Source organism: Erinaceus europaeus, chromosome 4 (assembly GCF_950295315.1).
Source record: "Erinaceus europaeus chromosome 4, mEriEur2.1, whole genome shotgun sequence".
NCBI lineage: Eukaryota > Metazoa > Chordata > Mammalia > Eulipotyphla > Erinaceidae > Erinaceus > Erinaceus europaeus.
In genome coordinates this window covers 93,476,538-93,489,085 of record NC_080165.1, presented here as the reverse complement: position 1 = coordinate 93,489,085, position 12,548 = coordinate 93,476,538, and the positions used below count along the sequence as shown (strand labels likewise).

The following is a 12,548-nucleotide window of genomic DNA, read 5'->3' as shown; positions in this document are numbered from 1 at the left end:
TTAGTACTCCCACATGGACCTGGGTTGTCAGCTTGACAATGCAGGTGCCTTACCAGGTGAGTTATCTCACCAGTCTCTACCATCCATCTTTAAGGCAAAGTCGCTTGGCCCAGACTTACTTTTTTTTTTTCCCACGATTATGCTAGAACTCAGTGTCAGCACTATGAATCCACTGCTCCTGGCGACCTTTTTTATTTTTTTTTTCATTTTATTGGATAGGACAGAGAGAAATTGATAGAGAGAGAAAGAGAGATACCTGTAGACCTGCTTCACTACTTGTGAAGTGTCCTCCCTGCTGGTAGGGGAGTCAGTCCACCCATAAGTCTTAGTACTATGCACACTTAACTGGGTACCACAACCAGGCAATAAGACCCACTACTCTCCAGTGGAAGTACTCACCAATCTTCTAGACTATACTTAATTAACAGCCAGCCATCAGCCTAGAAGTTTACTATTTGCCCTTCATTTTGAAAGGCAAAGACGTAATCTCTGCCCAAGACAGGGATTTGGATAAAGAAAGGAGAACACTGGAAAGCCTGTGAAATTACAACACATGTCAGTTTTCAGTCTTGTGAAACCTCTAAGTATCAGCTCTGAAGTATTCTGTTGTTACTATTATAATGACGATGAAAAATAAACTATGCCCCTTAAGAATAATGAAGCTTGAGGTTAATTCAACCCATCTCTTTTTCATGTTTAGGATTATTCCTTTAACCCCTAAGGGTATGCATTTAAAAAAAGGTTACAGTGTCTTATTTGAAAGATTTCTACACAGAGGAATCCCTCAGAGACCAGGTTTTTATAATTGTTGTATCATTTTTTTTTTTGCAGTTGAATGTCCTCAAATAGGATAATGTTAGTCTGGGGAGATTGCATTGGTAGGTAGTATACCAGGCATTCTTGGGGTTTCAGGTTCAACCCCCAGCACCATCCTATGCCAGAATTGATAATACACTGATCTCTCTCATAGAAATAAATCCTTTAATTTTTTTCTTTTCTATAGTAGAAAGATGATGACAGGAAACTCTGAAGGGAAGAAATCTGAAGATTACATAACAGGGATACTGACAAGGGGATATATGCTACATTGCTGGATAGAAATTCTCATATTATATACATTTGTACATATTCTTTAATATGTGTAGTCATATATACACAGGAGTATCTCCTAGGATAATTAGGGGTCTGGGTGCTGACTATTACCTCTATTGCTATACTTTCAGGAGAAGCTGTTCACTTGGCTCGGGATTTTGGGTACATCTGTGAAACAGAGTTTCCTGCCAAAGCTGTTTCTGAGTATTTGAACCGGCAGCACACGGACCCCAGTGACCTGCACTCCCGAAAGAATATGCTGCTGGCCACCAAGTGAGTGTCCCATACCTTCGGTCCTCATTTCTGACTACTCCTGCTCTAATGGAGCAGATCCAGAGCAGAAAGACCAAGTGGGTTATGTAGAAGCATCATTTTCAGTCTGTGGTTTGCCACTCATTCTGCCCTTCTAGCTCAGCCTCAGTTTTTCTCCATCCACCCACTTCCGGCAATACCCGCAGAGATTATAGGTTTAAATTTTCTATTTCTAAGTTTCTGAAAAGTATGGTATTATTAGTCAAAATCTAGACTTTTTAAAGTTCTCCACAAACCGGGGGATATTAGGTAGATATTACCCTGGTGGAGGCGTGGTAGCCACAGCCACACGCCCCCAATCCCCCTTCCCCCCACATCTCCGCCTGGATTTCTCATTTCACACCCAAGTCAAGGTGTCTGGATATCACCTATGTGTACCCACCTCTACCCAAAGCTCTAATTATTCCCTTTTCAACCTTGCTATTTGGCATCTTCCAAAGACGTAAATTTTACTAGAACTCCGGAGGGGGAAATAGTAAATCTCTGGCTAAATTTAGGTCTAGAGCTCATTTGAACTTTTACAGTGGGTTTTCTATTTATTTGATTTACTCCTGTCTTTGACTTCGCTGTCATATTGTTGGTGTTTTATGACCGGCTCAAGCCTGCAGTGGGCGGCGCTGCTTGCACCAGCACGTTTCTCTCGTAGGCATGGCCCAAACAGTGGTGCTCATTTATTTAGTGCTCCAGGACGCGGTTTGTTCCGTTGACAGCGTAATTTAAAGAAATATATGGAAGGCTGAAAAATCATTTGCTCAAATTTGTCCAGATGTTTTTGAGACGTGATTGGAATTTGATTGCCCCTTTCCGCAGGGTCAAAAAATATTAATGTCCCAGAACTTTAATTGCTTGCAGACTCTGGTTTGAGCTTTGAAGATTTAAAGTGTTTGACTCTAAGCATTTGTTCTTCCCAGTTCAGAATTTCCTTTTTGGCACTTCGGTAATGAGTACAAACTTCAGTAAAGACTTTAAGTATCTCTTCCAGTGATCACTCCCCCCCCACATACACTTTTTTAAAAGAAAGTCTAGTGTACCAACCAGCAATGTAAATGATCTTTCCCAGTAAAGCACACACTAAAGTTTGCTCTGCTGTTCTGTTGCATGGGCTTTGGCGCTTTATTAAAGAGTAAAGGTACTTTGGGGGAAACAAAACAAAGCATATAAGTGATTAGTTTTTGATTTTAAAACATGTGTTCATTAACTAGAAGAGGGGAGAAAGAGAGTGATGGAGTATCACTCTAACATATAGGTTGCCTGACATCTCCAGATCAGAACTATATGCTTGAGGATCCTACAGTTTATTCACTGCACCATCTCCTGGGCTGTCAGGGTATGTAAATTAGATAACAGGATTCCTTTCACAAATGACTCTAACCTCTGTCATTCCCCTCTAAGGAATTCCTAACTTCCTCCTTGAAAGCCTTGTGGCTTTTTTAGTTCAGCACTTCTTAACATGTTGGAAGTTCAGGCTCATCTGGGGGAGATGTTCCCTGACCCCCCCAAAAAATTACTAATTAACCTAATCCCAAACACCTTTGATTAGAATTACTTAGTACCTGGATGTATGTATTTAAAATCCATAGGTAATTGTCAGATATCCTATTTAGGTTAGCATTATCATTACCTTTTTATTCCTAGTTTTGAGGGTTTACATTCTTATTTTTGAGTGAAGAACTTGGTAGAGAGAACAGAAGGTGCCTATTAGTGATTACTACTCACCAGCCTTAAAATCAAAGAGCTTTGGGGGGTTGCAGGTGTGTGTGGAGTTGAGGGCTAGGGGTGGAGAGATAGTTTCTATATAATAACCCCTTGGGAAAGGATGATTCAAGGCCCTTCACACTAACCTCCAGGTACCTGCACTGTTCATTTACTGGTCAGATCAGGTGACAGCAAGTATCAGACCATGTGTGTGTAGAGGGTTGGAACTGGAGTTCTAGAGTTTTCCTTTTCTCACCACCCTTCAGACTGGATGGAGGCAGGAGAAGGCTGCCAGTCTGTGAAAGGCTTTAGTATGTCATGTTTCTGACTTTCAGGACCTGACCACCCATCATATTAAAATATTCATAAGATAGCTCAATCCATAGTTGGGTATGCAAAGTTATACTAAGGTAAGGGAATCACTCTAAATGGTAGGTGCTTTAAGGAAACAAAACCTTTAACAAATAAAAATCTATCCTCTCCAGTGTCTTAACCACTTAACCACTAACCTGAATATGTGTGTGTGTGTGTGTGTGTGTGTGTGTTGTACCAAGATTTTCAGTAGCTTGCACTTGAAAGAAAGGGTAGGAAAGAGCAAACACCCTTTTCCAAATACTGCAGGTAAACAGATTTTTACTTTGGATAAAATCAGCATTCTCTCCTGGAATAAACAGTTGCTTGCCTTGGGCCATGCAAAGCTACAGCAATCTGCTAAGGTACCAGAGACAGGCTTGTGGCCCAGAGGCCTAAATCTTTCTGGGCATTTTGAACCTGGTTTCCAAGAGGTTGCAGAGATAGAGGGAGGAAGGGGAAAGCACTTCTATTAAAATAATTGTCAACCGAGAGCTGAAAATTACTGAATATTCAACAAACTGTAAAGACGGGCAGACTTGCCAAAATGGTGTCTTTGTGGAATGCTGGGGAAAACGGAGAGGCTGGGCTTTGGGTGAACCGGGTGCATAACCTCCCCACCCCCTCTTCCCTAGCAGTCCCAGCTGCTCTGGAACGGAGTGCGGTGGGAAGGGAAACAGAGCGGAATCGTACACATTAGCCGCGCTCTTCAGCTCTTTGGTGCCTAGAGCCTCTGGGCTTGTGTGAGTGTCTCTTTTTTAATGCCAATGACAACGACATTGAAGGTGTTTTTTTTTTTTTTTCTGCCCCCCTCTCTCACTCCTTTGTAGGCAACTTTGTAAAGAATTTACAGATCTGCTCGCACAGGACCGGACGCCCATCGGGAATAGCAGGCCCAGCCCCATCCTGGAGCCAGGGATCCAGAGCTGCCTCACGCACTTCAGCCTCATCACACACGGTTTCGGCGCCCCGGCCATTTGCGCCGCGCTCACAGCCCTGCAGAACTATCTCACCGAGGCGCTCAAAGGCATGGACAAGATGTTCTTGAACAACACCACCACTAACAGGCACACGTCTGGGGAAGGCCCAGGTAGTAAAACTGGCGACAAGGAGGAGAAACACAGGAAATGAAAAAAAAAAATTAAAGAAAAAAATGTTTTAAATACAAAAGGAAAACAAAAAAAATAATTTTAGCTTTAAAATATTGGATTGGCTTTGGAAGAATTATATTAGGTAGAATACACATACAATCAAAAATTTAAAAAAAAATCAAGGCTAAATATCACTTAAAAACAAAAAACAAAAACCTGAGGCGTACAACGGAGCAACAATACCGGTTCTCAGTGTCTATTTCAAGATACATTTGGAGACAACCGTCCGGATTTTCCACTTCGGTTCTTTCGAGCTTAGTAATACTGATAATAAAAGAAAAACATGATTTTTTTCCCTTTGGAAAATAAACATAAGACTAAACATGAAAAAAAAACCCACTAACTTATTGGAAGAAACTCGGAGAAACGTTGGTGTCAGTGCTTTGAAAGCTGGTTGACTGAGACGCACGAACTTTTTAATTTTTGATTTTTTAAAAAGGAAACTCGCACCCCATCCCCCACCCTTCCACCTCACCTTAATCGTTTCCCAGCCACCCTTTTCTACGTTGCTCTCCCTTCCTCAAGCTGTCACGGGAATCCTCCAGGATGAAAATGAGAGTGGTTAGACCTATAGCGTTGTGTTTCAGCCCCTCCTGTCCCCTGCCCCCACCCCTCGCCCGGAGTTCTTAACTCAGTGGTGCCCAGCTACCCGGCCATTTGCAGAGTTGGGGGGGGGGGAGTGAGGGCGAGGGTGTGGGCGAGAGAGTGGGAGTCCGTGGAGGTGCAGGCCTTGGCTGCAGCTTTTGGTGCCCGCTGGTTTAGTGGAGACTCCAGCAACTGAGGCTGAGAAAAATCCGGACCAATAAGTTGATTCACTTATCATCAGTTCCTTTCAGCAATGTTACTAGTTCCCAGCCTTGCCAGCATCTACATACAGGGACCCTTGCATTTGTTATATCTGTCTCACCTACTAATTTTTAAGAGCAATAGTAAAACACACACACAATATGAATACGTTGATTAATATGTAATTCCTTCGGAGGGGTATGTACCATTTCATTCTCTTCTGTTTTCCAAAGCTTTGCCCGCATGGTTTATGAGCTTCTTCAAAGAGGACTTGGGCTTCCTACACAATCTATAAGGTACAGAGAAAAAAAAATCTCTTTTTAATCAAAGCCTGTGTGTCAGAATTCTGCAGGTACACTTCTTTAAAGAAGCTCAAAGGGAATAATTTAGAAAGTGGCCAATAAGAGATTGACTCCTTGAATCTAGTTGCTAACAACAGAAATCTCACACAGGATTCTGGGGGAGGAGGAACTGCAAAGAAAAGTTTTTTTTTTTTTTTTTTTTTTTTTTTTTTTTTTTTTTTAGAAATGACTAAGGGATCCTAGCGTCCACTATTTTGACAGTATAGCCACTTAAAAAATGAATCCCAGTTATCTGGGCTTTTGTACTATGTTAATGTTTAAAAAGAAAAGCAGCTTTTTGAGAGTTCCTGGGGAGAAGGGTGATATAAACACCAATATTTCAGCAACAGTAACTTGCTTACAAGATACTTTATGAATGAGGCATTTTTGCTCTACCCCCACCCCCAGACATGCACTTGTTTTGATACATAATGGTAAAATAATGCAAAGTGAAAGGAGATATATTTAGGCTTTGATTTTCACTGTCTGGATACATTGGGACTATTCCCAGCTGATAAAGTTTCATGCATTTAACATCTCTCACTTCTGGCACCACAGTTCCTTTGGTGGACTCCATCTAAACATTATCATGAAATTATATCTAGATCCCATTGTCTCCACCCTCTCAAAAGCAGTGGGAAATCCCCATGGTAGAAGTGGGTGAGATAGGTGACTAAATTTAGTGTTAATACTGGCAAGTCTTCAAAAAGATAGACATTAGGACTTTTGTACCGTCCGCTGAAGAAAAAAAGAGCCTGATGCTATTCTGCAGGATTTACCATTAGTATCCACCCAGATTCTAGGTTCTGCAGCGTCCATGGGTCTTGATTGTGTGTGTGTGTGTGTGTGTGTGTGTGTGTGTGTGTGTGTGTGTGTAAGTGGGAATGTTGGAGTTTAGGACCTGATAACTTTGAGTGAACAGTTTCTTGAGGGAGGCAGTTAGGGAGTCGGTTTCCAGTGAGTAGGAAGATCCATACAAATATTAAGGTCACACCCCAATCCAGCATCTATCCATCAACTCTTATGGCAGCCTGGTGGTGTGCAAAGCTGAGTTCTAGACTGAGTTGTGAGGAGCATAAAGATCGGGCATTAACCAGTTAGGGTGAATGTAGACACTTCCACCTCTCCCCAGATGAGAAGTTTGCTTCTTTGTCCGAGAGCCTGCCAACTTACATTAGATGTATTATGATTGCACAAGGACAGGCGAGATCACACTGAAAACCATCGTCTCCTTTCCTTGCAGGGCAACGCGCCTCACGCGTGTGAAGTGCGAGAGACGCGATGGACGCGCCTTGCTCTTACTGTGCAGGCCCTGAGAGCGTGGGGGCCACTCGCACCCTGTCGTGTTGAGGACATAAAATCAGCCGCTGGAGGGGCCACGGGCTGCGGGCACCCTTCCCGCTCTCGGTCTCACCCTAAGAGCTAAGGCAACCGAGAAAGCCCGGCTCTCCAGTAGGTAATGGGGCATCGCCCCGCGGGCTGCAGGCGGGGAGGGGTCTCAGCGCGGCCCAGGCTCTTTGCTACCAGCGTTCACCCGGGTGCCTGCTCCCGGAGGGCACGTGACATAGTGATGACCCGGTAATCTCGAGCTCTCTTCCCCTTAGGCGTCCTGCCCCATCTTTGCTGGGACTAGATCTACGTCCACCCTCAGGTCCAGTAGACGGGTGGTGGGACAGGAATTGTTGGCTGCGCAGACTCCCCTTCAAGGCCCTGCAGCCCAGCTAAGTAGGATTCCTTTCAAGTCTCTCTTGTCACCACTCTCCCTTTTCCTCCCCATTTCGTGTACGACCCCCATCCCCCTTGCCTTCTTTAGCTAGGCCCTCTGTTCAGTTTATCTGCTAATTGAATTATTAAAAGCTTTGGTTTCCTTGGGCCCATAAATCAATAAACAGTAGGATTAACGCAAAAGTTTGCCTTCTATGTCAAGGAAAACATTTTAGAGCAAGCCCTTTGAGCTTTATTTTCAAATCAAACAGGTGAATTGCAGCTCTTGCTCCATTCCTGGACTCCTTAGGCATTTTATCCATGCCACATGTTCCCTCCTAAATAAGAGGTGCCAAACCAAAATAGCTAAAGATAGGACAAAAAGCCAGAATGTGGAAGTACTGTCCTCACACTTTCCACTTTTCAAGTCCCTTTGGAAGTTCTAAATGTGTTGTACTACTCTGCCCAATCCTGCACCTTCTATAGGTGTTCTGTGACTTTTTTTTTTTTCTTTTCTTTTCTGGGTCTGCGCAAGGATCTCATGAAGGAAGTGAACTTTAACTTCTCCAACAAATGGGAAAAATAACTTTCTCTCCCTACCCCCTATATTATTTGGCTTCCGCTCACCCCCCACAATACTTGCCCCCCCCTCTCTCTAACTCCAAATCCTTAGGTTTCGCCACCCCACCCCCAACACACACTTAAACCTAAGAGGCTTTCAAAGACCTGGCTATTTTATTTTCTTTGGCCAAGGAAACCACTTTCTCTCAGTCATTTCACATCCTAAGTAAACTTTGGTCAAATGGAAAACCTGAACACCCCCCCCCCCCAGCTTATCTGCACACTACTCCTCAGTTACAAAGTCTCACTTTACACTTAAAAGGGCAACTTATTCCTACTTACAGTGTTTATAGAGAATTTGTCATCACATCTGATATCATGTATGTATAATACATTATGTGGAAAGAAAATAATAACCTTAAACCATCTGATGCTGCCTCAAGAGCCCAAACAGTGTTTTCCCTCCTGTGCTGATGTTTGATGTATGTTAAATAATTGGGGGTTAAAAAACAGAGTATCAAAATTCATTGTTTTCTTTCAAAAAGTGGAATGAACTCTTTTTTAAAATAGCAAAATCAGCTCCTCTTGAGTTAATCTGTAATTCACTATCATTGTTTTTGCCACACAATTGACAAATATCAATTTATTATCTCTTCATGAGGAGATCTCTGGAGGGTATCTATCCATGTTAAGTTTGTATATATTTATTTATGCTTAATTTAATGGGAATGTGTAAATATGGCGAGCAAGTAGTTTGGGATTATTTATCTGTGAATCTATACCTCTGTGAATGGGTGGTAAAACAAAACAAAACGCTTGACCCTAGGTAGAATCTTATCTGAATTTTTTCTGTTCTTTATAGACAAGCTGTCATGGTAATGGGTAGAAATTGGTTTACTGTCCAGTGTTGATCTGATTTACATAAATAAAAGATTGTTGTGTTTTTGTTGTGTTTTCATCTTCAATTTCTTCAATGTCAGTAGCTTTATTTTACATACAAAAATTTATAGCTGTTGTTTTTTTTTTTCCCTTTTTGTCCTCCCCTTACAAAAACATGGGATATGTGCTCACTGCAGCACAACTATAATAGAATTTGCTTCTTGAAAATACACTTTTTTTCACTAGGATATATTTTTTAATTGTAAATTGACACTTCTTTCTTCTAGCTAGATTTGCAATAATAGCTCATGTTAATTGCATCTTTAGTTTGCCCTTTTGGAAAATGAAGCATCACACTTACTTTGCAGGTAACTAAAAAATCCTGTGTTCCAATAAACAATGACATGCCTTTCCTGCATGGGATAGTTTTGGCATGCTTCTTCTTCAAGAAAGTGGTACAAGAAGGAGACAGCTCCATGTCTCAGTTCTGCATCCCATGATTTGGGATCTCAACAAATTAATTGGTTCATTTTAGGACTTAACCCAACTCTGACTTCTTTTACAGTGCAAAGACCCTCCATAAACAGACGAAGAATGGCTCTCTAGAACCAGAAGAGGAAAGAGGTGTAGTCTTAGAAAATTGCTTTTACCCTAGGCTCAAGGTTACTTAGAGAAGTCAGAGCTTTTCTCATTTAAGTTAATGTGCTGCAGCTAAACCCTAATGGACTGCAGTGGTGACACATCCTCTCAATCTGTATTTCATCCCAAAACTTGAGTGTTTTCCTCAAGGCTAGGAAAATAAAAGTCTTCCAAAATGTTACATTTAGGAGAAGTCACTGTTACTCTTTGAACTTCAAGGTATTTATCTGGTAAGTGTAAGCCTCCTAATGTTCTTTCCAACACTCACATAGTCTAGTTTAACTATAACAGTCAGAAGCAGCAGTATGTATGTACAATCAAATAGCCAAAGTTAAATCTAGATAACTCCTACTTATAAGAATGCTTAGCATACAGTTAGTGTTTACTTAATAATAAACCTCTATAAATTTTCTATTTTTTCAGGTGAATTACTCACAGCTGGACTTCCCTACAGGGAAAGACAAAAGGGGCAATAGAATCTGCTCCATGTGAGCTTTTCCACTTGCTGCCTTTCTTATTAACTGAAAAAGGGAGGAGGGTAGAATTATAACATGCTTAAAGAAAAGCACTCCCCAAAAAGTGAAAAAGGGAGAAAAAAGTAAACCAAAACAAGTATGATTAAGGAGACATACAATTCTTTTGTCTAGAAAGAAAAATAATTATGTTTGCTTCAACTGTTTAACACTTGGAATAGGGTCTGGTGACCACTGGGATTATACATGGGAGAGTTATTTCCATATCCTAGAGTAAATCCTCCTCAGAAGGGGTTAGCTCCAAATCAGGAGAAAGAGACCTGCAATCAAGTATACCATAGGTATAGTTCAGGCTACATTTTCTTTCCACCATCACCTGACTAGGACAGGATCTAGAAAAATCACTTCTACTAGGTAAAACTCAAAGCTTTTAGGGATGTGGAAAAGAAAAGGAGTAAATACCTAGAAGGAAAAGTTGGAACGGCAAGGAAAGGGGTAGGAAGTTTGTCTATGGACTGCTCTCCATAGTACCTCAGCCCCCATTACTGTCTTTTACATGACAGTGAAGGGAGTAGGGAAAGAATCAGCTGCAATTAGGCCAAGGACCCCAACACAAGTCTAGCGCAGGAACCTTAGGTTATCTTGGAGGAGGTCCTTCAAGGAGGCAGCCAGTTTGGTGTTCAGGAGTCTGCTGAAACTCGTCTGTCTGTTTCAATGGTTTAAGGGTTCTTATTAAAAATAAGGTAGGAGGAAGATTCTATTTTGGGGAAAAAAAAAACGTAGCCTCATCATTTCCCTTCATATGTAAATAGCATTTGAGAGGGATCTCCCCTGGTATCCCTGGACCTAGGGATACAATTGGCCCGTCCCTGCCTGCCGGGGGCTCAAAACTCCAGGCAGTCAGCTCTCTACCTTTGGCATTCTAGGGTGAGGGAGATTGTCTGTCAATGCTAAAGCCTCAGCTATTAAACGTGCGACTCACCAGTTCATTCATCTTAGCTTCCCATTAATATATGTGAGCCGGCGACGGGACGGCTCTATATAGCCCTATAAATTGATCTCCTCATAAATCTTCCAATTTGTTTATTTACATGTTTATTCGTTAGTCTTCTAAAGAGACTGATTTAGATGTGGGTAAGACTCAGGCAATCATCACTCCTAGTTTCCCCACTTGTAATCCTGGAGTTCTGGGGAAGAAAGGAATTGTGCAGGAGCAGAAAAACGCAGGATGCAAATGCATTCTCTTGCTCTTTCTTGCGTTTTATTTTATTTTATTTTAATGAGATAGATACAGAGAGAAAGACACTGAAACAGCAGAGCACTTTCAGCTCTGGCTTATGGTGTACTGGGGACTGAACCCGGAACTTCGAAGCCTCAGGCATGAAAGCGTTTTTTGTAGAACCACTATGCTGTCTTCCTAACCCCTCTTCTTCACTTTGTTTCTATTCCAAACTCGCGCTCTCCAAAGTTCCTGTTACAAAAATCTCCACGTTAATTTATATCTCCATAAACAGCATTCCCCAGACTATAGCTTCTTCTCTCATAGCTTGGGGTAAACTCCTTTTTCACTTCCCTGGCAGGCGCTTTCCAATCAGACCTCATAATCTCTTTGCTTCTTTAGGGGTGAGGTCAAGCAAAACGTCTCACTGGTTTCCACGCCTTATTTTTATTCTTCCTCGTTTGAGTTCCCTCCTTGCCCGTTTCCACCCTCCCGAGATTGGCGCATCCTCACTTCCTTTATCCTCTTGCCACGCAGCAACCGCGAAACCCAGGACCCACGCAGGGTCCCTCCGCACCTGGTGCCGGGTCCGCGTGCGCACATACTGTGCGTGCTCCGCCCCAGCTTGCACTAAGCGCAAGCACATTGGCGCGCTCTGGGCTTTGTAGGACCCGTGTCAAATGCGCACGCGCGAATGCAAACACACACACACACACACACACACACACACACACACACACACACACACACACACACACACACACCCCACACACACACCCCACACACACACCACACACACACACCACACACACACACACACACACACACACACACACACACACACACACACACACACACACACACACACACACACCCCTACGCCCTCTGGGCAGATATCCCTGATAGTCCAGGCCAGGACCTGTGCTTGAGGATTGCTGCCATGAGCCCCAGGGATCAAGCCACACAATTTGCAGTCTGCTCCAAAGTATGGAACTTTTAATTTTATTATATTCATTTTTTATTTTAATAAGAGAGATGCAGACACCCCCGCCCCCTCCCCTCAGATCACTGTTCATCTCTCGCTCTTGGTGACGTTGAGGATTGAACCTGAGACCTCAGAGCCTCAGGCAGAGACTATTTTGCTTAACTGCTCTGCTATCTCCCCACCCTTATTTTTTATTAGTGATTTAATATTGATTTACAGAATTACAAGATAACAGGGGTACAACTCCATGCTGTTCCCATCACCAGAGTTGTGGATCTCTAATCTCTCTATTGTAAAGTACAGCAGTTCTCTTAAGTTTGTAGAAACGGGTTCACTATTATTTCTAAAATTATCTGTTTA

General features: G+C 42.4%; 1 protein-coding gene across 3 annotated transcripts in view; it reads left to right on the top strand.

Moving 5' to 3' along the window:
- TFAP2B (transcription factor AP-2 beta) overlaps positions 1–8,939 on the top strand; it is a 29,979-nt gene extending 21,040 nt beyond the window's left edge. For 2 of the 3 annotated variants that reach the window (XM_060190055.1, XM_060190056.1), the window contains 4 exons: positions 1,224–1,365; positions 4,281–4,540; positions 5,621–5,683; positions 6,972–8,939. In XM_060190055.1, the coding sequence (XP_060046038.1) occupies positions 1,224–1,365; positions 4,281–4,540; positions 5,621–5,682 (464 nt within the window). In that variant the 3' untranslated portion in view covers position 5,683; positions 6,972–8,939. Of the gene's footprint in view, positions 1–1,223; positions 1,366–4,280; positions 5,684–6,971 lie in introns of all 3 variants that reach the window. The other variant, XR_009549522.1, reaches the window with a different exon arrangement.
- Positions 8,940–12,548: the final 3,609 nt, after the last annotated feature.